Source organism: Ips typographus, linkage group LG1 (assembly GCF_016097725.1).
Source record: "Ips typographus isolate SLU linkage group LG1, UJ_Ityp_2.0, whole genome shotgun sequence".
Lineage (NCBI taxonomy): Eukaryota > Metazoa > Arthropoda > Insecta > Coleoptera > Curculionidae > Ips > Ips typographus.
The window spans coordinates 29,865,029-29,890,542 of NC_138422.1; the positions used below are offsets into that span (position 1 = coordinate 29,865,029).

At 35.4% G+C, this 25,514-nt stretch overlaps 2 protein-coding genes across 3 annotated transcripts in view; one reads left to right on the plus strand and one right to left on the minus strand.

Moving 5' to 3' along the window:
* Positions 1-25,514, plus strand: part of Trm1 (tRNA methyltransferase 1) — a 171,049-nt gene that overhangs the window by 131,886 nt on the left and 13,649 nt on the right. The gene's annotated exons all lie outside the window — the stretch shown is intronic.
* Positions 1-25,514, minus strand: part of tefu (Serine/threonine-protein kinase tefu) — a 35,689-nt gene that overhangs the window by 9,020 nt on the left and 1,155 nt on the right. The window contains exons 2-29 of one of the 2 annotated variants that reach the window (XM_081976965.1): positions 25,272-25,466; positions 25,091-25,208; positions 24,872-25,033; positions 24,580-24,821; positions 24,322-24,423; positions 24,042-24,269; positions 23,837-23,985; positions 23,274-23,507; positions 22,383-23,221; positions 22,163-22,335; positions 18,030-18,180; positions 17,834-17,979; positions 17,577-17,777; positions 17,332-17,524; positions 16,770-17,038; positions 16,437-16,715; positions 13,956-14,946; positions 12,136-12,392; positions 11,859-12,079; positions 11,570-11,801; positions 9,344-9,649; positions 8,644-9,037; positions 8,398-8,593; positions 8,143-8,341; positions 4,883-5,094; positions 4,223-4,824; positions 1,854-2,050; positions 1,544-1,796 (exon numbers count right to left, since the gene is read on the minus strand). In XM_081976965.1, coding sequence (XP_081833091.1) covers positions 1,544-1,796; positions 1,854-2,050; positions 4,223-4,824; positions 4,883-5,094; positions 8,143-8,341; positions 8,398-8,593; positions 8,644-9,037; positions 9,344-9,649; positions 11,570-11,801; positions 11,859-12,079; positions 12,136-12,392; positions 13,956-14,946; positions 16,437-16,715; positions 16,770-17,038; positions 17,332-17,524; positions 17,577-17,777; positions 17,834-17,979; positions 18,030-18,180; positions 22,163-22,335; positions 22,383-23,221; positions 23,274-23,507; positions 23,837-23,985; positions 24,042-24,269; positions 24,322-24,423; positions 24,580-24,821; positions 24,872-25,033; positions 25,091-25,208; positions 25,272-25,460 — 7,735 coding nt within the window. In that variant the 5' untranslated portion in view covers positions 25,461-25,466. Of the gene's footprint in view, positions 1-1,543; positions 1,797-1,853; positions 2,228-4,222; positions 4,825-4,882; positions 5,095-8,142; positions 8,342-8,397; positions 8,594-8,643; positions 9,038-9,343; positions 9,650-11,569; positions 11,802-11,858; positions 12,080-12,135; positions 12,393-13,955; positions 14,947-16,436; positions 16,716-16,769; positions 17,039-17,331; positions 17,525-17,576; positions 17,778-17,833; positions 17,980-18,029; positions 18,181-22,162; positions 22,336-22,382; positions 23,222-23,273; positions 23,508-23,836; positions 23,986-24,041; positions 24,270-24,321; positions 24,424-24,579; positions 24,822-24,871; positions 25,034-25,090; positions 25,209-25,271; positions 25,467-25,514 lie in introns of both variants that reach the window. The other variant, XM_081976956.1, reaches the window with a different exon arrangement.

Genomic DNA, 25,514 nt, shown 5'->3' on the forward strand with positions numbered 1-25,514 from the left:
ACAGCGAGGACATCGGGCGAAAATGAAAATAGTTCACCTGGATCGACTTGCACCTTACCGACCACCCAAAGCTGGTGAAGTTGATGATCGGGACGATCAACTCTAGGAGGGGGGCAGTGTTGCAAAGCGAACTTTTGATTATTAGTTAGGATTTCTTTAGTTATTTGTTGTTACCCCTGTATGTTACGTTGCTTTGTTTACGTTCTACATTCTTTTGTCTGTGTTCTAGAAAATCCTGGCTCCGTTGCTTATATAGAGAGAGATTTATGTTATAGCTTAATGAGTGTGAGAGAGAAAGTCAATTTCATGAATATTTGGGAATTTTCTAGAAACCATGGAAGCCTATATAAGCAGCTGAACCAGGCCTGGTTAGTTAGTTGTTGAGTTGATGGTTGTAGTGAAGTCGAAGTTGTCAGATATCGAGGTTAAGTGTCAGTGTCAGTTTATTGTTTGTAAACAATATACAGTGTTGTTCAAGAAGTGTGTTATTAAGGAGTACGACGGTACAATATCACTAAATTCGGTACAGTTAGGGAGAAAAGTGCTGCCAAAGTTTCAAAACACAGTCAGCGACAAAATCGTCTGTTAAACTCACTTGGAGTGAGAAAATGACAGTTTTAAGCACATTTTTGGAATCCTCATTAAATTTCCTATCCACTAACCTAAAAAAACACTACCAAATTGAGTACAGTCAGAGAGAAAAACAGTGTCAAAGTTTGAACTAACAGGAACACAGTTTGAATGGACAGTCAAGGACAAAATCGCCTGTAAAACCCAATTGTAGTGTGAAAATGATAGTTTTAAGCACATTTTCGGAATTCTTATTAAATTTCCTATCCAATAGTCTAAAAAAACACTTAAAAATCGAGTATAGTCAGTTAGAAAAACAGTGTTAAATTTGAACTGCTAGAAACACAGTTTAAAAGGACAGTCAAGGATAAAATCATCTGTTAAACTCACTTGGAGTGAGAAAATTACAGTTTTAAGCACATTTTTGGAATCCTCATTAAATTTCCTATCCAATAGTCTAAAAAAACACTAAAAAATCGAGTATAGTCAGTTAGAAAAACAGTGTCAAAATTTGAACTGCTGGAAACACAGTTTGAAGGGGTGCAAAAAACCAAAAATGTTCAGAATGACTTTCTGTACCCAGTAGACTAGGTTCACACTCACTTAGAACCGGACAAACGCGGTCACAACTGGAAGAGCGTTAGTTTCAGACTGAACTGTTTTTTTTTGTTTTTTGAACAACCCTGTATGTGTTTAATCGTGTTGCCGTTAGTACGAAGTCAAAGAGCAATCCATGACGATCATTTTGAGCTTCTTACAGTCGCTGAAACCCCAAAAATAGCGGATATATAAAATTTTCAAAATTTTGATGCACAATAAAAAATAAAAAAAGTTGAATATCTTGGAAACGATTAAGGTTACGAACATTTTGCAAGAGATCAAAAATGTTCAGAATGACTTTCTGCACCTAGAGGACTAGAGACACTTTGTATCTTATTGATAGGTCAAAAATGTGAAATAAAACTTAACTTACCAAAATCAATGTGGACAACTTCGGCGGTCTGTTTGTCAATGAGAATATTACTAACATGTCGATCGCCGATTCCCAACACGTAACCGCACATACTGGTGGTAGCTACGCTGTGAATATAGGCGCGTCGCCTCTCGTACCAAACGGACGGCTGTCGAAAGTACGTTTCAAAGAATTTGTGAAAAACTGGCTGAAAGTCATTGCAAATCGACTTGTAGATCAGAAGCTTTTCTTCAAACGGTTTGCCCTGACAGTTCTGCAACACAGAGAGTTCGAGAAAATTGCAAACAAAAACTGGAAAATTTAGTAAAACCTTAAACTTAATACGGCAATCGGTTGGAGTTTTATCTTTTGGTCTGAACTCTTTATGGGCGCCCACGTAGTCCGAACTGCCGGTCAAATATTCCCCGATCGGCATACTATTTGCCACCCATTCTAAAATGCCGCTTCTCATTGAGAGCGGTACCACTTTATACGTGCGAATCAACAGATTTTTGGTTTGTTTGTTGGCTGAAAGCAAGTCGGTCATTATGGTAAACACTTGTTGCATTACCGCGTCTTGACGCAAATCATCTTGGCCCTTAACCAACTGCGGATGGTTTTTGCCATTGGTGCAACGGCACTCGATTCGTTTAGGTGCATTAATGCCACCAACGGTTTTATACTTTGGCAAAAACCGGTTTATACCTATAAAACAACACTGCATTTTAACTTGCTCAAGTTAAGCTGGGTTTATACAGCGCACAATGCATAACATAGAAAGTTGGCTTTACAGTAATGCCTACTGTCGTTTATACAGCGCACAATACCGCATAGAAAGTTCATAATTTTTAACTTTTTATGCAATTCTTATGCGAAAACAGCTGTACGCGTGCGCAAAATTTTGTAATGTCATATTTTGACATCCGCCGTCCGTCATTATATTTGACATCCGCCGTCCGTCATTGTATTGTGTTATTGTTTTGTTTATGAATTGTGGATTTGGATTATTCAAGAATTGTGGTTTGTTGTTGATTTTGTATTTGTGATTTTTTGGTCATTTAGTGCAATAAAAACAGTTGAAGTGTCTACGGAAAAAACAGAGTTTAGTGGTAAAAACTATCTAGAGCTAATTAGTTTCTCTTTACATCAAGAATTTATTAACAATTGCAGATGGAACCTTGGCAACAATTGGGGCTTGGGTGCTGCAGCTACAGCATTAAGCTTAGATGTCAAGAAAAGGAGAACACGGAGGTTTAAAACGCGACCTATGAATAGAAAACGCAATGAACATAGTGTTTTTGTAAAAATAGTTCAGTTTGCAGAAAAACATGATACAGAGCAGTTTTTCAAATATACGCGTATGACTCCAGAACTGTTCCATAAGTTATTAGCTCTTGTGGGGCCATTCCTGCAGAAAGACAAGACAAAAAATCCAATTAGCCCAAAACAACGTCTTGCCCTCACTCTGCAGTAAGTATATTCTCAATTCCAAATAAAAATTTGTAGTATTGCCAGTTCTGTTTTTCAGTTATTTATCAGAAGGTTGTTCTATGCAGGAAATAGCATAGAATAATAACACCTGAATGCTGCCATCTTGTGTTGCGAGCGGTGGTTGGAATCATCAGGGATGGCATGGTCGGTTTGTGTTGGCTTTCTAAATATGAAGAATTCTAATATATTGTTGTTATTAAAAATGTTTTTTTTTTCCCTTTTCCAAATTCACAACAGCAACCACATCTTTTTTGCCTTATCCTCCTTATCTGTGCTTGACATGATTGACAAATGGCAAGTGACAGAAAAATAACATTTCACATTGCAATGACATTTATCACATGTTGTCATAAACTCTTTTCATTGGTTAAAAATTATACAGGTGTGGTAAATCCAATGAGTAAAAAGAACAAGTATCAGGAGGTAACAATAATACAAATTATAACCCGTTTGTGCATTAAGCGAGGGGGACGGAAGTTGATTGCGCATTCGCTTACTGCGCAGTTGAATTGACGCAGTCATTGAAAGTTTGGAGTTTCAAACCCGCAAAAATTTGTTGTTTGTATTTGTTGTAGTATAGTGTTAGTTTGTTTTGTTTGTTTGTGGTTCTTTAACAGTTGAGTTTTGCAAATTTAAATTAAGTTGTACAGTGGACAAAATTAAATTTAGATCTGATAGTGCCAACCGGAAGTTGACGGCCGCCATATTACTCCCCCCGCCTCCCCCTTGTTTCTGTCCCCCTCTTTGATTGCTATTGCTCCTTCCTGCTATGTTTACATTTTTTTTATTCATTGGGTAAATCCAAAACCGACCATAGGAAAACCGCGTAACGGACAGAGAAACGTAAATTATTGCATGCGCGGGACTAAGACAGAAGACGAAAAACATATCAAGTAGGCCATATTTTCAGCGCGTTGTTGCCAAACGCCAAGTATCACTCAAATACCGTCGACAAAATAACTTGGCGTTTGGCAACAGCGCGCTGAAAATATGGCCTACTTGATATTTTTTTCGTTTTCTGTCTTTGTCCCGCGCATGCAATAATGTACGTTTCTCTGTCCGTTACGCGGTTTTCCTATGGTCGGTTTTGGATTTACCACACCTGTATGTTGTGCGACTGTATAAACTCCAAAAAGAAACACTTGTGCAATGTTATGCATTGTGCGCTGTATAATAAACCCAGCTTTATGAAATTCGTACAAAACTTACCTACGATGTTGTCATATTTATTATTCTTGCTCACGCGCAAAGTGTATGTAGGCACCAAAACATCGTCAAACCCATTAATCTTGCGTATTTTCAAACCGGCCGGAATGTCGAACTCATTGTTGCGTACTCCTCCCCCCGAATCAGCATAATAAGCCAGCTCAATCAGAGCTTCAGACAATACGATCATCTTGTCCACGACTTTTTTCAGTTCAACTTTACTGCGCAATTTTTTAATAATAACGGCCGCAGTCAAACTCCTCTCGTTAGCGGACGGCACTTTGGTCTTTTTGCTGCTATACTCTTTATCCTTATTTGCATTGACTAGAGCTAGTAATAACGGTAAGGTGTGATGCGGATGATACAACGCGCACGTCTCTATTATGACGTTAACTTGCTGCCCGAACAAGTCTTGTTGGTTTGTAGTGATGTGCGGAATTAGCTGAGGAAGCATCGTGATGTATTTGTACGTAGGCAAAATTAACACCATTTTCTTTAATTGTTCCATCAGCTGTTTGTTGTCGCGATTCTCCAAAAACAACGACATAATCCGGAAGATTTTTATGTTGTTAGAGTCGCTCTCTTGAAGATTTTTTACGTAATGCCTGGTCAAAATGTGCTTTTTAGAAAAAACTCAGTGGGTTAGTTAAACGGAGAACTCACTTTACGGCTAGTTCTAATATAATGTCTTTGCTTTTCTGCGCTGCCATGACCTCGTTCTCGTCTATGCAAATTTGACGTTTGTTGATGATCTGCGCCTTTCTCTGATCCTCGGTCAAGTTTCTCAGACCGCTGAGCGCCTCTGCCATTTCTTTGCACGATTTTATGTTCGATAACTTCTTTTGAAATAGATCAGATTTGATGTGAGACATGGTCTGAAAAAATGTGTGACATCCAAATTCAAATAAATACAACACAACACAGACAAGTCTAGTAAATAAAAGTGTCCAAAATTTGGCATTTAATTACAGCGGTTTTCTGAGTAAATTAATCAAGTTTGTTGTAGCCTTCAAGCTGCAAAATATCCCGTAACCGCTAAAAACTCAGCATTTTGTTTCCAAAAATGCTTAAAATTACCTTAATCCTCAAAAAAAAACAATTTTCTAGAAATGGTTTAGGCCAAGTTTTCGTTACAGTTTGATCTAACTATCTACTACTAGTGTAAGTCATTATAAAGTATATTATATTTTGTATAATACATTTCTATACCTGGTTCTAATGGTTTCCTAGTTAATAATTGATCTATCTTTTTTTTTACGTCAACCAGCTCTAATTATTATTGTTTCTACCACCATTTAATGAGTCCATCAGTGTTGCTATTTTCTAATTTAGGTTTTTTTTCTATTTTAGTTTGTTGATAAACTGAATCCATAAAGGGTGTGTTACCGAGCGTAAACAATCACCATTCTACCAATCGTGTTCAATTTGGCAACCTTACATTGGGGTCAAATATGAAAGAGATTACCATATAATAGGCGTTCTCCAGGAGACCCTTAAGCTCGGTTCTCATGTATCCGGAATTATAACAATGAATGCTTTTTACGCACGGAAAACTACTTGTCGTTCACATGTGACGAGTGACACAGCTGCGGAATGGTTGACGGAATAGTGTTAATACAAGTGGGTTTTACAGGCGATTTTGTCCTTGACTGTCCTTTCAAACTGTGTTTCTAGCAGTTCAAATTTTGACACTGTTTTTCTAACTGACTATACTCGATTTTTTAGTGTTTTTTTAGACTATTGGATAGGAAATTTAATGAGGATTCCAAAAATGTGCTTAAAACTATCATTTTCACACCACAAATGGGTTTTACAGGCGATTTTGTCCTTGACTGTCCTTTCAAACTGTGTTTCTAGCAGTTCAAATTTTAACACTGTTTTTCTAACTGACTATACTCGATTTTTTAGTGTTTTTTTAGACTATTGGATAGGAAATTTAATGAGGATTCCAAAAATGTGCTTAAAACCGTAATTTTCACACCACAAATGGGTTTTACAGGCGATTTTGTCCTTGACTGTCCTTTCAAACTGTGTTTCTAGCAGTTCAAATTTTGACACTGTATTTCTAACTGACTATACTCGATTTTTTAGTGTTTTTTTAGACTATTGGATAGGAAATTTAATGAGGATTCCAAAAATGTGCTTAAAACTGTCATTTTCACACCACAAATGAGTTTTACAGGCGATTTTGTCCTTGACTGTCCTTTCAAACTGTGTTTCTAGCAGTTCAAATTTAGACACTGTTTTTCTAACTGACTATACTCGATTTTTTAGTGTTTTTTTAGACTATTGGATAGGAAATTTAATGAGGATTCCAAAAATGTGCTTAAAACTGTCATTTTCTCACTCCAAGTGAGTTTAACAGACGATTTTGTCGCTGACTGTGTTTTCAAACTTTGGCAGCACTTTTCTCCCTGACTGTAACGAATTTAGTGATATTTTTTTAGGCTATTGGATAGGAAATTTAATAAGGATTCCAAAAATATGCTTAAAACTGTCATTTTCACACTACAAGTGGATTTTACAGGCGATTTTGTCCTTGACTGTCCTTTCAAACTGTGTTTCTGTTAGTTCAAACTTTGACACTGTTTTTCTCTCTGACTGTACTCAATTTGGTAGTGTTTTTCTAGGTTAGTGGATAGGAAATTTAATGAGGATTTCAAAAATATGCTTAAAACTGTCTTTTTCTTATTCCAAGTGGGTTTTACAGGGGATTTTGTCCTTGACTGTCCTTTCAAACTGTGTTTATAACAATTCAAACTTTGACACCATTTTTCACCATGACTGTACCGATATGTTTTTTGTTTTTTTTGGGCTATTGAATATGAAATTTAATGAGGATTCCAAAAATGTACTTAAATCAAATATTTTCTCACTAGAAGTGGGTTTTACCAGCGATTTTGTCCCTGACTGTCCTTCCGAACTGTGTTTCGTTTAGTTCAAAATTTGACACTGCTTTTCTCCCAGACTGTACCACATTTTATACGGTTTTTCCAAGTAACTGAATAGGAAATTTAACGAGGATTCCAAATATGTGCTTAAAACTGTCATTTTCTCATTCCAAGTGGGCTTTACAGGCGATTTTGTCTCTGACTGTCCTTTCAAACTGTGTTTCTGGCAGTTCAAACTTTGACACTGTTTTTTTAACTGACTATACTCGATTTTTTAGTGTTTTTTTAGGTTAGTAGATAGGAAACTTAAGAGGATTCCAAAAATGTGGATAAAACTGTCATTTTCTCACTCCAAGTGAGTTTAACAGACGATTTTGTCGCTGACTGTCTTTTCAAACTGTGTTTCTGGCAGTTCAAACTTTGACAGCGCTTTTCTCTCTGACTGTACCGAATACCTATTGTTTTCATTCGATTGGCAATCTGAAGCCAAGCCTTCTTCAAGGCATTATTATCCTTGTGTTGAGGGTGCTTAGAATCCCACAAAATGGGGTAACTTTGTTGACAAAATCAATTAGCGTAGTGTTAAAATCGTTTTCGTTCATATCCACGGACATAGTTGCTTTGCTGTTTCTGTTTTGTTTTCTGTCTCTGTCATGAATGTCATGATTACGATGTTTACGCGGGGAAAATATCAAAATATGCAATCCGGTCCGGATAGACGGACAGAACGCTGATTGGCTGAACGATTTTCCGCTGTCCGCATTCCGCGAATGTTCCGGATTCATGTGAATCAAGCTTTAAAGCGCTTTCTGTGACATTATTTGACAGCGTGTCCCGTCACACCTGTTGCAGTTGGCAAATGCAAAAATCACATAATGAAGCTGTGAAGTTACGTCATAGTAAGCGCTTTAAGCGTCTCCCCGAACACGCCTAATCAAGAATGACCTGTTGCAAACCTAATTTACCCCCATGTTACCTATTTGTGACAGTTATTTTGAATTTAATTTTTTTTTTATAAATTGGAACACTTACCTGTTGGTATTCTTTGTCCGCAAAAGTGGCTATTGTATCATAAGCGTCGTATACTTTTCTATAGTCATCTACTGTCAAGCTACTTCGAATATCTTTGTAAATCTGCAAAGCCACCTCAAAACTGTTCAGTACCGTTCTGCTATCAGAATACATTTCAGCCATGTACACTCCTTGAAGCATAAACCCAGCAGCTTTCAACCTACAAACCAAAAACCGTACAAAAATTATGGTTTTGGAACAAAACCGTACTACAACCTAGGATCAATGTGATCGCTGTTGCAAAGCTTTCTCAAAAGCTGTTGCGCAATCATTTGGTCTCCATTCAACCAGGCCAATTGGGCTTCTCTGAATTGAAGCTTGTTTTCAACGGCCTGATCCAAGTTTGGTAATTTTTTCAGCTTGATCAAAGCATTTTCGGCCACCCGAATATAACCTTCCTCTCTGGCATAATCTAGGAAAGTTTTCACATAAATTTTAAAAGAGTCAGTCAAAAGCACTCACCTGCAACATCCAGTACAAGATTAAAATAATCGTTCCTCAGATCCGGCAATGATTGAACCATTTCCCCCAACATGGTCATTCTTTGCGCAGCAATGGGTTCCACAAATTGAAATTCGTTTTTCCTTATAGTTCCGTCTTGTATTCTCCATTTCTCGCGAATACGGTCAAAATCGGACGATTTCTTGATACTAAGACAATCGTCCATTTCGATTAACGTTTGGAGTTGAGTTAGTATAGGATACAAGCTTTTGCTACTCTCCAAACTGGTGTGTCTTAACTGATCCGTGATGCACATATTTAGAACTTTCCTGGCTTCGTTGAAAGTGTAGAGATCTTTATCACGTAAAGCTTTCAGACACACGAATTTGTATTTTTCGTAATCTGCTGTGTTAACCTGAAACGGATTTGAAACACATATTAATCTTTAAATTTGATCAAAGAACTTAAATTGATAATTTCAAGCAGCTATCAGGAAAGCTTCTTTACTGTTCTCCACAGTTAATATACTACTGATATGGTGACATTTTTGACACTTATCTTGCTAATTTTTATAAACACAGGATGCGTCATACTAGACATGGCGTTAGCAGAATTTTCATAACCATTTTCGTTTTAAAGATACACGGTCAAATTACTCTTTATTTACATTAGTTTTCTATTCTCTAAAATAAATTCTTCTCTGATTGAAAGCTATACATACCTCAGTAAATCTTACAGCTTCCTTCTTTCGAAGGTTCCATTGTCCCAATCTCCACAAACACTCATATTCAGGTTCGGTGGATGGAGTTTCACAAAGAAGTGGCAACTGATAAAGATGATTCATTTTGAAACTTTTAATCAGATTAGCCGTGTCACTAGAGTCAGTAATGGGATTAACGCAGTAATAGTCCATTACGTGTTTCCACTGTCCGGTGTTTTTGTAATATTCAACCCTGCGTTCTGGACGTAATAGCAAGGAAATACCGCAACCCGACAAGGCGTCCAGTTCTCCAATCGATTTGTACGACTAGAATAATTTACTGATGGTACAAAAGTATTTCTGTGTCTTGAAATAGTCAAATGACGTCACAGAGACTGTTTTCATCTAGAAATTGTCAGAAATGACGTCATAAAGACTGAAAATTGTCCGAAAAGTGTCAAATACAGTAAAAAATGTTTTTCTGTGTTAGAGTTGTCAAAATTGACGTTTAAAGCATTTCTGTTGTGTCAAAGTAGTCAAATGACGTCACAGAGACTGTTTTCACCTAGAAATTGTCAGAAATGACGTCATAAGGACTGAAAATTGTCCAAAAAGTGTCAAATACAATCAATCACAGTTTTTCTGTTTTGGAGTTGTCAAAATTGACTTTTTAGGCATTTCTGGTGTGTTAAAGTAGTCAAACGACATCACAGAGACTGTTTTCTCTAGAAATTGTCAGAAATGACGTCATAAGGACTGAAAATTGTCCGAAAATCGTCAAATACAATCAATCACAGTTTTTCTGTTTTGGAGTTGTCAAAATTTACTTTTTAGGCATTTCTGGTGTCTTAAAGTAGTCAAACGACGTCACAGAGACTGTTTTCATCTAGAAATTGTCAGAAATGACGTCATAAGGACTGAAAATTGTCCGAAAAGTGTCAAATACAATCAATCACAGTTTTTCTGTTTTGGAGTTGTCAAAATTGACTTTTTAGGCATTTCTGGTGTCTTAAAGTAGTCAAACGACGTCACGGAGACTGTTTTCTCTAGAATTTGTCAGAAATGACGCCAAAAAGATTGAAAACTGACCAAAAAGTGTCAAATACAGTCAAAAATTATTTTCTGTCTAGAGTTGTCAAAATTGACGTTTAAAGTATTTCTGGTGTCTTGAAATAGTCAAATGACGTCACAGAGACTGTTTTCATCTAGAAATTTGCCATGGTTCAGTTTTAAGTGTCAATATTCATTCACCCATCAAAAAATAAGTTAACATACATTATGTCATTTTCCTGAAAAATGCTTGTCAAGGAAGTTCAAGGACCCAAAACCAACCCAACCCAACTTAAAAATTGTCTTGAAAACGGTGAAAATTGACTTAAGAAGCTTAAAAAATGTCTTTGTAGCCAGTTTTCATAGTTTCCAGGCAAATTGAAAGACTTTAGCCTTGACAATTGACATGGAAACTGTGAAAATTGACTTGAGAAGCTTAAAAACCGTCTTTGTAGTCAGTCGTTATAGTTTTCAGATAAGTTGAAAAACTTTAGTAGTGAAAATTGACTTGTAGTTATGAAAAACTACTTTATCTAGAATTTTTGACTACAAATTCACAGATTTGTTGAAAAGATAATTTGACAGATAATTTGAAAATACATTTCAATATTTTTGTCTTGAATATAGTCTTAAATACAGGATATTCACATTAAATTCATGAAAATTGACTTGAAGACTAACTTTTCAATTCTGGACTATTTTTAGGGCTTTAAAACTGTTTTCAGCTTGGAAAATCGAGTTTTAGGGTTATCTTCACCAAGTTGTTGACATAGCAGACTTAAAAAACTATTTTTACATTTTCCTTAGGCTGATACATGCCATTTCACGCTTTGTCAGTATTAAATTGACTTCTAGACGCTTCACTGTGCTTTAAGACTAAAAAAATCAAATTTTAAACTATTTTGTATAGTAAAAGCTAAGTTTCAGCCTCTTCATTGATGAAATTAAAGAATTTTGGCTTAAATGCCAAAATTAGTCTTGAACACAAATTTTTAGAATTAAATTAGTTCGAAAATTCAGACTATTACCAGTGTTTAATTGAATAAAAACATTTAATCAAAATTGGTCCATTTTTTATACTGAACTGTGCCTTCTTCAGGAAAATGACATAAAGCATGTCAACTTATTTTTTGATTGGTTGATGAATTATTCACATTTAAAACTGGACCATCCTGTATAATAGTATCAATAACTTACAACTTGCAAAATTTGCTGCAACACATTTGTAATTTCGATCGATTCAGATTCGTAGATGAGATCCAAGAGGCTGTAACCCTGTTCGAATGTCCCGCCGTAAAGTTTCTTGCTACTAGACTCGGAAATTTTCTCTTGGCACCACAATTCCGTGTACAGTAGGGCGGAAAAGTGGGCAGAGCAAAACACGGCAGCTTTAGCTATGAGTAGGTAATTTAAGTCCAAATTTACTTTACTAAAAAACAGAAAAACAAAGTACAGTTGTCCAGGAAAAATCCTGAAAAGAAATTACAAACTGGGTTGCTGCCTAACAAAATTAACCGCATCCAGCATACACTTAACAGACTTTTTGTTTACACATATTAAATTGCTAGTGGTTGCAGAGAGTGTTAAGTCCCAATGGATTTTGAAAAAGTGGTTCAATTGTCCGGATAACGCTTTTGTTACATTTTTATGTCCCAATGACAGCATGAGGTATATTAAACGCGGAAAGATGTGTTCGCAAAATTTCGCCTAAAATCAATCACAAGTTGATAATAGAATCAACATAATACTAAATGGTCTACTACCTTGACTTTGCACAAGGGTATTAATCCTTTCAAATAGCAACCACTATCGAATGTGTCGAGTAAATTCAACACTAAAGCAGTGATCCACTGGTTGTTGTCCATTGCGTTCGAAGGACACCACAATTCAGTATTTTCTTCTAAGCCCGGTAATTTTAAAGGGTTTATTTTTAGTTTTGACGAAGTTCTCTGCTGTCGACTCAAGTATGGAGCGATAAACTGTTTGTTAATCGGACCATATCCAAAGTCATAGCCGTGATCTGAAATGTTAGGTAGTTAGATGTTATTTGCTAAAAGTGTGTTCATATAAAAATTGTAAAATACTAAAAACCGTATTGCCAAATTAGTAAAATGTGTATTTTATAGAAAAAAATACAATTGTTTCACTTAGACGACGCAATATTAACCACAGAAAGCAACAAATGGTTAGTTTCTGTCGGCTCCACATATCGACATTTCTTGCTATAACACATCATTCAATAAGTCCCGGGACTAACCCACAGGTGGCACTACAAATCGCATTTTTATATTTTTCCCTTGAAGTACCATCTTTCAAACGACAGCTGTCAAATCCTGAGCTCATTCCCTCCAATATTTTGTTTGTGAGAATTTTTTAAAGTGACAAACAACTTTTGAGTTTTTTTAAAACATGGAAAAAAGTGATTTTCGTGTGCTGATTAAACACTGTTTCCTGATGGGAAAAAACACCGTCCAAACAGAACAATGGCTTGAAAAATGGTACGGGGACTCTTCTCCATCGAAAACAACGATTTGTAGGTGGTTTGCTGATTTTAAACGCGGTCGTACAGACACAAATGACGCTGAACGGTCTGGACGCCCAAATTCGGCTGTTGTTCCAGAAAACATCAAAAAAATCCACAAAATGATATTGTCTGATCGTAAACTGAAAGTTAGTGAGATAGCTGAGGCCTCAAAGATATCAGAAGGTAGAGTGTTAACAATTTTGCATGAACATTTGGGTATGCGAAAGCTGCTTTCGAAATGGGTGCCGCGAGTGCTCACTATTGACCAAAAACAACAACGAATTGATGATTCAGAGCGCTGTTTGGAGCTGTTTAACCGTAATAAAAAGGATTTTTTGCGTCGATATGTGACCATGGACGAAACCTGGATCCACCACTACACACCTGAATCAAAACGGCAGTCATCTGAGTGGACTGGACCCGGCGAAAGCCGTCCAAAGCGACCAAAAACGCAATAATCGCCTGGCAAGGTTATGGCCTCTGTTTTCTGGGATACACACGGTATATTGTTCATTGACTATTTGGAAAAGGGAAAAACAATCAACAGCGACTATTATTGTGCATTATTGGACCGATTGAAGGATGAAATCGCACTAAAACGGCCCCATATGAAGAAGAAAAAGATTCTCTTTCATCAAGACAATGCACCGTGTCACAAGTCCATAAAAACGAAGATCAAATTCAACGAATTGGGTTTCGAATTCCTTCCCCACCCACCGTATAGTCCAGACCTGACCCCCAGCGACTACTGGCTGTTTCAGACCTCAAAAAAATGCTCCAGGGAAAGAAATATCAATCAAATGAGGAAGTCATCGCTGAAACTGAAGCGTATTTTGAGGCCAAGGAAAAATCGTTCGATAAACATGGTATAGAAAAGTTGGAAAATCGTTGGAATGATTGTATCACTCTAGAAGGGAACTATATTGATGAATAAAGACGAATTTCATGAAAAATAATTGTTTTTTTTAGTTGGTCCCGGGACTTATTGAATGAAGTGTTAAGTAAGGCAAATAATGTTCTGCCTTCTTGACTTCTACACAATAATGCAATAAAACTTACCCATAACTTTTTTGCTCTCGTTAAAGCAAAGAACATCGTACAAAGCTGCACTGGCCGCTTTCACAACCTCGATATTTTCGTCAACTAGAAACTGCACCAACAAAGACATTACGTGTCCGGTAAACATCTCGTAGGGCGGATATTTAATATCTAACGCCCTCTTTTCGGGCTCCAAAACAATGGTCGTCAAATCAGCCGGTCCAAGTTCGCCCAAACACTTTACTGCTTCCAAACTTATCGACTCTTTCGGGTAACAACTCAGTTTGATCAGCATGGAAATCAGTCGATGTGGAAGGCTATTTTCGCAATCTTCGGAAAAACCTCGGATTTCTCTTAACGCATCGTACAGCTCGGACACTTCATTTTTCTTCGTTGCTAAGACGTGTTTCAGGTGACGTAAGCCATCGGCTCTAGTGGCAAAATCGTCACAATCCAAAAAAGACCGAATTTCCTGTTCCAAAGTTATGTCTTCCTTATCTTGTCTGATGCGATTAAATTTAGGGTTTAAGGGAAAAGCGTCCAATTTCCTGATTGTGTCCTGGAACGTCTCCTTGTGGGTTATGACCAGAAACTCTATAGAATCTAAGCATATTGAAGATAACTCATCGTGCTCAATGGACAAATTTTTAAGGGAATTGACGGTGAATATTAAAAACTGCTCAAAGTAGTCCGAATATATGGGCAAGTTCTTTTTTAAAAACGTGTTTAAGTATTTTAATGCTGCCCTTTGAAGCTTTGGATCCATGCTGTTGGTCGTCAAGTGAATCAGGTAATATGTAGTGTCTCGGAAAAGGTAAGTAATCAAAGTTGCATTATGGATACTTTCCGTGACCAGGTCTAAAAATATCGTATACTGATGCAAGTACTTTAATTGATAATCACTCTCTGAATTGCACGTTTTTAATTCCAGTTTTAAGAGGATTTCCTGCAGTTTCCTTGTTTTGTTTTTGATGATAAATTCAATTGGTGTGTCACCATTACATAGGAATGTCTAAAAAGTTTACAAAAAAACAGTATTTTACCAGGTAAAAGATTTAATTTGTCAACCAAATATGTGTATGTACAGGGTGGTCCAGTTTTAAATGTCGATAATTCAATTAAAAAACAAGTTGACATGCATTATGTCATTTTCCTGACCTGAAAATACAGTACATAAAAGTTCAGTTTAAAAAATCGGTTTCTTGTCATAACTGTCAGACCGTTGGAGCAGTTTTGATCAAATTTGGAACAAGCACTTATGAAATTAATACTCATTATGAATGATGCCAAAATTCTCCAGTAGCGTAGATACCGGAAGGTGGTTTTCATGTTTTTGTCTTATTTTCTACGTCTCTGGATATTTTACAAAAATTAGAGTTTCTTTTAATTTCATTTTTCACGATTAAAGCAAATTTCAATATTTTAGTCTTGAAAGTAGTCTTAGATACAGGACATTGACATTAGATTCATGAAAATTGTTTTGAAAACTAACTTTTCGTGCTTTTTACTTTGCTTTTCATTTCCTTAGAATTCTGGACTATTTTTAGTGCTTCAAAACTGCTTTCAGCTTGGAAAATCGAGTTTCAAGACTATCTTCATCAAGTTATTGAGGTAGCAAACTTGAAAAACAATTTTTACATTCTCCATAGACTTAAAATGTCATTTCAAGCTTGGTTACTATTAAATCGACTTCTAGACACCTCAGTGCTAAAAATTCGAGTATTTCTTAAAAATCTATACTGTTTTTAGTGCTTTAAGGCTGTTTTCAGTGCCTCAAATCGATCTTTACAAAGTTTTTGACTTATCAGGCCTAAAACCAGTTTGTATACTGTCCATAGTCTTGAAAATGTCATTTCAAGCTTCTTCACTACACTCATAGGTGCAATAAATTGTAGCATCTCTAAGAAATTTAAACTGTTTTTAGTGCTTTTTAAGACTGAAAAATCGAGTTTAAGACTATTTCCAAAAGTCAAGTTTCTTCAGTAATAAAAGTAAAAAATTGTGGTACCAAATGCTACGATATTAGTCTTGAGAACTAATTTTTTGAAATGAAATTGTTCGAAAATTTAATTTACTTCTAGACTTGTTTCAGTCCAGAAAATTGTGTTGTACACCAATTAAAGTCCCGAAAATACACGTTTGGACTCTCTTTAATCCTAGTAAAGTCAGTTCTAGCCTTAAAAGTCAACTTTTAGATTATTTTTAGTAGTAAAAAATGAGTTTCATGCACAATACAATCTTTGTCTTAATTTCCGGACTGTGAAATCCAGTTTCAGACACTCGACCAGGATGACTGTCAGAGAAAACTAATTATAAGATCTCTAGTGGTAAATAGCAAGTTTTTAGACTATTCAGTACAAATTTCGACTCTCCCAAGTCTTGAATGTTTAGTTTTACACTATAAAACGATTTTTTGATTGATTGGCTATCAAATGATGAATTATTGACACTTAAAACTGGACCACCCTGTATAACCAAATTGGGACACACTGTATAACTTACTTGTATATACTCCAGGCATTTTTTAAAGTCGGATAACGAAATGCCTTTAATTTTAAAAAGAACATTTTCTCCAAGCACGTTTGCCAAAACTGTTTCGTCAGTCACCGATCCTATCAGACTTAGCAACACTTGATCTATTTCGCTTACTAAAAGCTCGCGAAATCTATCTCCCAAAACGTGGCAACAATAAGATAATTCCCGGTTAGAATCCATAAAATTGGGGCCCAAATTGTGAATTTCTTTAGATAAAGCCCGTCCAAAAATATCAGTACAGCAACGCTAAGCGAAAATATACTTCAAAAATTAACTTAATTACTAAATTTGACCAAATACCTCTAGGACCTGAGTTTCGTTCATGTCAAGTCGACTAGCGGCCTCGAGTAAAGCAGTCTTATCAGTGCTCATCAAAAGTGGTAGGCAAATGTCAAAATATTTCATGTACAGGTCGATTTTATCGTTACAATCTAACAGTCTGTACTCAAAACTGTTGATGTCGTAGCCGAGACTAAGCCAATTTGTCAGTAAATTATCGACGTATTTTTCCATAAAGTGTTCCGAGTTGAAATGGTGTCGAAGCACCGAAAATGTCTTCTTGATTAAAACTGCAAATTATTATTTTTTCTAGCCAGAAAAGTCGAATTAAACTTTTTAGTATTAAAACTAACAGTTTTTGTACAATTTAAGGAGACCCATAAAACAAGTATAAACATTGAAACGATACAACAATAATAATAATAATCAATTCTCTTGACTCAGGATGGAACAGCTTATTAGCTGCCATCTTCATCAATAGTTTAATAAATTATAAAAACAAAAAAGATTGTACTATGTATTTAACCTGAACAACTCAGCCAAATCTAAAGTGTTAAAAAACTGGTAAATAAAATATACTTACGGCCATCAGAAATATTACACAATTTCTTATTATAATCCAGACGGATAATAGCGAACAACGACTCCTCAATCCAGCTGTTACAATTTACTATAACGGACACAAAAGTATACAATGCGGAAGAGGCTCGAAAAGTAATTTCGTCGCATCGTCGCTCATTAGTCAACTCTCCTTCAACTTCAAACACTTTAACGGTCTAAAGACTAGATAATTAACAAAATACCCAAACTGGACACAGGCAAATTTACCCAATTGAACATGGAATCAAACAATTCCTCCATCCGGTGAATAGTTTTTATTTTCGTGGACCGAACCGAAGAGTTTAACACTCCCACTAAGACATCCACGGCCTTGTAGCGCACTTTTTGGAAATGACTAGCCAGAAATTCGGGCACGTATTTTATAACCTCTTTGCCCTCCCAGAGAGAGTACGCGCAATCCGGATCGGCCTATATCAATATGAATGGGTTTAATTCATTATTATTTAAATGGCAGTGGAACTTACTTTGAAAAGTTCCTCTATACAGTCCAATAATGCTACAGACACGTCTGGACCGTATAGCAAACGGCGATTGTAAAATACAAACAGTAATTGAACTGCAGCAGTTTTGTAGTCAGAATCGTCGAAATACGGTAAATGCTGGTATACTTCTGTAAAAAATCTTGTTTGAAGGAAAAATGTAGATTATTCAATGTAATACCTTTTATAAGTTGCAAAATTTGTAAAACACATCCATAATTATGGTACATAGCAGAGCATAACTCCCGCAAACACTCCAAAATGTTACTCAACTCCTCAATCGACAGAAATCCAGGTGTAGCACGACAAATATTCGTTAAGAACGTCATACTCTGAAAATAATGCAACACAATAAATAAGTAAACGAAATAACTATTAAACGTACGAACTAGTAATGGATGTAGAACTCAAACAAACTCTTCACACTATTGAAATACACAATAAACGAACAAAGCAGTAAAACTTTTAGCTGACACAGCACAACTTGAGGAGAAAGAGGTTTGATGATGATTTAAATTAAAGATAGAAACGTCGGCAGTTTTATCAGTAGAGTTTTAAAAAGTACTAAAATCGTGAAAAAAACTCTTTCAGAGATGCAATTTTTTGTACTTTTTTGAGTTTAAGTTCTAGAAATGTTTTGAAGCTTTTATTAAACTGCTTTAGAAGCGTACGGGTATACGAAAGATTTTGGACTGATTTGAAAACTTTTGAACTACTTGAGGAGCATTTGGACTGTTTAAAGAGCATATTGAAGGTTCTAGAATGCTTTAGAGGCATTTGGAAATTCTTAGACGTTTCTAGAATTTGTTGGAAGCTTTTAGCCTGTTTTGAAATTTTTTGCAAGCTTCTAGACTAGTTGAAGAGCATTTGGCATCTTTGAGACTATTCTAACAGCTTTTGGAAACTTCTAGACTATTTTGAAAGACTTCCGACTGTTTTAAAAGCATTTTGGAGTTTCTGTGGTGTTTTGAAATCTCATTAGACTACTTTAGGAGCATTGCATATTCTGGACTGCTTTAAGACATTTGAAACCTTGTAGACAGTTCTAGAAACTTTCGAAAACTTTTAAACTGCTCTAAAAGCATAAGGAAACTTTTAGACTGTCTTGAAATATTTTATAGCTTCTAGACTGTTCTAAAAGCTTTTGGAAGGCTTTCGACTGCTTTAGAATAAGCATTTTGGAGTTTCTGTAGTGTTTTGTAATCTTTTTAGACTACTTTAGGAACATTTGCAAGGATTCTAGAGAGTTTAAAAAGCATTGAAGGCTTTGGACTGCTTTTGAAAACTTATGGACGATTCCAGAAGCTTTTAAACTGCTTTAGAAGCATACTTGTAGACTGTCTTGAAATGTTTTGAGAGCTTCTAAACTAGGTTAAAATCATTTGGAAGCCTTTAGAGGGTTCTAAAAGCATTTAGAAGCTTCTAAAGGCTCTTTTGTAAGCTTTTGCAAGGCATTTTAGAGCTAACATTTTTTTAGACAACTTTAGGAGCATTTAGAAATTTTTCGGTCAGTTTAAATTGATACTTCCCCATTTTGAAACAGATAATTGGTATGTTTTTGTCTCTGAGAAGCCTTCAATATAGCTAAAGTCATTATTATTACCACTTAGGGCCTAGAATGACCCACTGAGTGACGTTACAGAATCAAGAATACGTCAAAACTCCTGCGTTTTTTTGTCAAAAGAGTTATCTTACACCAAATAAAAAATCTAAAATTTAAACACTAGCACGATAGAATAATTAAAATAAATCCGAACTATTGATTATTTTTGATCTTCCTGTAGCATCAGAAAATAATGTTTCTTAAAATACCAATATTACTAATATTCCATTTTTTTTCAAAACAAATTTGGAATAAATTACATTTTTCTTATACCTTTCCTTTCAAAACATTTTTCATCATTAAGTAGAACTTTATTCCCTAATTTTTAGTTGTAATGAAAAAACTTTTTCAGTTTTTGAGAAATTTCAATTCGAAAATTGTGTCACTTTTTGTGAGTTTGCAGCGTTGTTGCTAAGTTTGAAGCCTTGTAAAGCTGTAATTTGCACTCCAATCTAGATTTTTTATATATCATTAGAAAGAGGATGAAAAATTTTACAAAATGTCGGTTGAGCGAATTTTCTAACTTTTTCAGTTTTTGAGAAATTTCAATTCGAAAATTGTGTCACTTTTTGTGAGTTTGCAGCGTTGTTGCCAGGTTTGAAGCCTTGTGAAGCTGTAATTTGCACTCCAATCTAGATTTTTTATACAGGGTGTCCCACGACGAAAGACCTCGATTGATATTGGAAAAAGTATAAATAGGAGAGTTTTGAAAATTTGGTAGGATACTGATGTGGGCATGCCCAATCCAACTAAAATATTTTCAAGATGGTTGCACTTCCGCTTATACCGGAAGTCAATCACAACTTTCTTATTTTAAATAGAACACCCTATATATTATTACATATTTGGATTCCTCACAAAATTCTGACCAACTTTTGTATAGAATGCCCTATGCCTATCTCTAGCCGTTTTCGAAATATTTGATGTTTTTCCAAAAAAGTGACAGTTGCAACGCTCAACATATTTTTGTACTTTGTCAAAACCGTATTTCATTTTGCAATGAAACTTTGGGTTATTGTAAATAAAGGATCGTTTTATTAAACTGAGGGTGCGTAACGACTCATTTGTATACAGGGTCGTCAAAAAAAAATCATAAACTTGCCACTAAAAAAAATGAAAAATCTCAAGTTTTTTAAATGGAAACCCCCATTTTTTATGACGGAATCATTTTGAGCATTAAAAATTACTATAAGTTTCAATTTACTTGCCTATACCTAAATCCAACCCATTTCGTTTTATTTGAGAATAAACATTTTTTTATTATGCTGCACGGTTGGGATTATGTGGTGTTCTAGTTGGTCATGCTTTTGACACACGGTGATATTGGAGTCCTGCAGGGCATGTTAATAACACTAGTTTTGAGTGTTTTGACAACTGCAAATATGCCGTCGCGGTTACGTTATTCAAACCAAGATTACTTAAATCTGTTTATTATTTACGGAGAATGTGATAAAGTTGTGAGTAGAACATGTGAGGTATTTGCCGCTCGTTATCCAGAAAAACCAAAGCCATCACCAAAAGCTGTCAAGCAAATAATTGAAAATTTTAAGAATACGGGATCTGTGCAGATAAAAGCTATATTAAAACAAAACCAATCCTTAATAATACAAATGTAGAAATTGCAATATCTAACCAACTTTTGTGTACAATGCCCTATTCCTATCTCTAGCCGTTTTCGAAATATTTGATGTTTTTCCAAAAAAGTGACAGTTGCAACGCTCAACATAACATGCTTTGCAGTTCTCCAATATCACCGTGTGTCAAAAGCATGGCTAACTAGAGTACCAACTAATCCCAACCATGCAGCCTAATAAAAAAATGTTTATTCTCAAATAAAACGAAATGGGTTGGATTTAGGTATAGGCAAGTAAATTGAAACTTATAGTAATTTTTAATGCTCAAAATGATTCCGTCATAAAAAATGTGGGTTTCTATTTAAAAAACTTGAGATTTTTCATTTTTTTTAGTGGCAACTTTATGATTTTTTTTTGACGACCCTGTATACAAATGAGTCATTACGCACCCTCAGTTTAATAAAACGATCCTTTATTTACAATAACCCAAAGTTTCATTGCAAAATGAAATACGGTTTTAACATAGTACAAAAATATGTTGAGCGTTGCAACTGTCACTTTTTTGGAAAAACATCAAATATTTCGAAAACGGCTAGAGATAGGCATAGGGCATTCTATACAAAAGTTGGTCAGAATTTTGTGAGGAATCCAAATATGTAATAATATATAGGGTGTTCTATTTAAAATAAGAAAGTTGTGATCGACTTCCGGTATAAGCGGAAGTGCAACCATCTTGAAAATATTTTAGTTGGATTGGGCATGCCCACATCAGTATCCTACCAAATTTTCAAAACTCTCCTATTTATACTTTTTCCAATATCAATCGAGGTCTTTCGTCGTGGGACACCCTGTATATCATTAGAAAGAGGATGAAAAATTTTACAAAATGTCGGTTGAGCGAATTTTATAACTTTTTCAGTTTTTGAGAAATTTCAATTCACCTATGTGTCTTGTCTTACAATTAGTACTTTCCAAGGAATGTCCACAAATGTCAAAAACGCAATTTCCTGTTATTAGAATTCCCTGAAGACTAATTGAAAAATCGTGGCAGATAAAAGGAGTTTTAGTTTAAAACTTTTTGAGTTTTCACTGAATAATAAATAATACTAATGACAATTACGAACAAAACCTACTTACCAATTCGTAATCTGATTGGTTCCTAAAATCGTAATCAGGCTTAGCCAAAACCAAAACAATAAATTTTTGATTCTGAGTGGATTCTCGAACGTTAGAAACCAAACTGTATTTTGCAAGAGCGTCCACTAAAGCTTTCCTCAATTCATGTTCCAAGTTAATTTCTCGCTTAGAAACTGAAAGAAAACATTTTACTCCAATACTTCCTGAAACTGTAACTTACCATTCTGAAAATAATGCAAAACTCCCACAATACCGCGTAAAAACTCTAAAGGAAACAGTTCTTTCACGAAACTTGTTACGCAAGTTTTGATAGAGAAAATCTCTCCCAACAACTGGGCAACTTCAAGTAGCTCCTTAAGAAGCTTTTCGTTGTGACTGTGGTATTTATCAAAATTGCTTAAACACGGTTTGTTTAATATACGTTCAATTTGAACTACTATTTGGTGGTTTTGCAGTTGGAAACCTTGAACCACGTCAAAGTTTACCATAAAACTGAGAGTGTGATACAATAACCCAACGATGCAAAGCATTTTGTGGGTTGATTCCAGATCATCAATTTCGGCAAACGATTGTAATTTTTGTAGAAAAGTCACTAGAGCCTCCTGGTCTATATTGAAACTTTTTTTATCTCGTAAGCTTGTCTGGATATTACTTCGCTTAAAATTCTTAAGCTCAAAACAACTTTTCGAATACAGATTTACTAGAGAGCGGTACTGACTTTGCTGTTCCGATTTACTCTCACCGACAAAGTCTGGACACTGTTTTAAAGTTAAGGCCACTATAATTTCGGCAAAAGCTGGCTTTAACAAACAAGTAAAATCTTTAATGTTCTGTCCGTTTAGAAGACAATTCAAAAGCTGTTCTCTTCGAGAAACTTCCATTTGTGAAAAATTAACTCTCTGCAAAACCAGCTGAAGTGAGTGCAAGTGGTGCTCAGTGATTTTCAGTACTCCAGAGATGTAGGTTTGCATTACTGCCTCTAAGTCTACTACGTTGCGTTTGATTAGTCTTTGAAGTAAACATTGAGTTTCTTTCACGTTCTGATTCAAGCCCGCTGCCCTAATTTGTGTTAGTTTTAGTAAAATATTAACTGAGCAAATCATAGTCAAACCTTAAGGTAGAGTCTCCCACTAACCGCCATAAAACCTCAGTTTCTGACGATTTATCGAAAGTAAATCGATCTTCGATATCTAGAAGGATCGACAAGACCTCGTAAATGTAGCTTATAGTTAAACTGTCTTTAACTTCCAGTTGCAGGGTATGTAAAGTTTGTAGAAAATTTGTGTAATGACTTTCATTTATTAGGTCTGGGTATTGTTTTATGAGAGCTCCAACAAGTTTAACCCTGAAAAATATCTCTTTTATGTATTACAAATTGCAATTGGATTATAAACGAAATTATTGGATACAAAAGTGCTCATTTTAACCTCAATTTCAGTATGCTTTTGTCCAATGTGACCGCAGATACTACAAGAGCTACAATTTAGGCCAATAATGCGGACTCTAGGAATGATAGTTTCTTTTCTTTTTCTTTGTTAAGGGTTCCAGTGCACAGCAAAGGGTATATTTACACCAAAGAACATTTTTTCATCAAATAATTTGGTTACTAGTAATTCTAATGCATTCTGCTAAATTGTGTACTTAACGTAGTTCAGAATACGCATCAACACTTACCAAACCCAGCTTTTTGTATTCTTTATTTCGGTAATAAACGTCTCTAAAGAAGCATCAATCTTACGTTTCTTCTTCACTTGTGTGTTCATCTCTATACTATCACAGGAGGAGGAGGACGACAACAGTGACAAATCCCTTTCACTAAATAACTATCAAAAAACTAATTAACACACATTAAAATTAAATAGTAGCGTGTAGTGCATACCTGTTTACAAACTTCAACAAACAACATAACAAAACTGGTGTAAATATCCGTATTTCTGACGGATTGCCGTAAGTATTGTGAAATTTCTGTGGTTAGTATACTGTACATTTGTTTGAGGCATATTTTCCAATTGTGCCAATTAGCGGCTAACGCTTGCGAGCTATCTTCAGGCACACCACCAGGATGATGAAGGGTTACGAGCAAATAGCTAAATTCAATTATATTAACCTGGAACATTGTAAAATAGAGAATCGTACGTTGCATTGGCAGTGTTTACCACCTTTAGAGTTAAGTCATTACCACGAGAACAATACAGATTGAGTAAAGAAGTGAACACTTCTTCACCCAGCAAGATACAAGACAATCTATTGTCTTCTGCAGTCTATAAAAAAACAATAATTAGAAATACTCAAATTAAAGTCAGTCAGCAATACAAGTTATAAGATTTGTTTGCAAAGATAATCATTAACTATGAAATCTGATCAAAAACAATTACTTTTCTATAAATTATAAATACGTTGAACTATAATCAACTTACATGTTTGCAAAAATTCAAAGTAATTTCCACAACAAATTTTTGCAGGTCCCGAAAATCGTTCCGGTTAACCGACTGACACAACTGTGAAAAAAACTTAAACTGCTCCCGTAGAAAGCACGGAGGAAATGCGGAAAATGGTCCATGTTTCAGTAACAAAGAAATGCAACTAAACGGTAACAGATTATATTTTGAATCGGTTAACTGTCCTTTTTGCACTTCAGTCTTGAGTAGTCGGAATAAAGCTAAAATTAACGCGTTAGTACGAGTTAAAATCAATAATCTGGACGCCTACAAATGAAATCTGTAGGTTCAAGACACCCTAAACAGTTGGGATTGGGAAGAATGTATTCTTTAAGCGTTTGCAAAAAAGTAACACTGCACACGCGCATTTTTTTCTCCAACAAACATCCCTCAATGTATCTTGTTAACGTTGATATGTTTATATTTTCTTTGCCTAAAAAAAATCTTTTAGAAAAGTAGGTTTTCATTATTTTATTTTCCACTGAAATACCCTGTAAAACAGATAGTTTTACTATCAATCCAAATAAATGTAAAGCGGCATCCACAGACTTATCTGGAGCTTTCAGTGGCCCTTTTTTAGCAACAACATCCGCTACACGATCACACTCCTATACAAATTTTGAGAGTTACAATTGAAGTTTAAAAAAAATGCCATTCTTTGTGAGACAAACCTTTTTCAAACAGGTTTGTACATCTCTAAGCAACATGTCCCAAGTAAATGGTTGTCCTTGGTTTAGACATTGGGCTACTGTTTCGTCCATTAAAATGTCTGTGAGAAGATCTAGCGATCGCTTGCGGTCCGTTAATCTAGTGCTGTTTAAGTAGGCTTGCGCCTCTTCCAATTGAGAGGCAATACTCATTTTTTCCTATTAAAAGATAACTTATTTTAGCAAAAACAAAGCTCCCAGATGTTT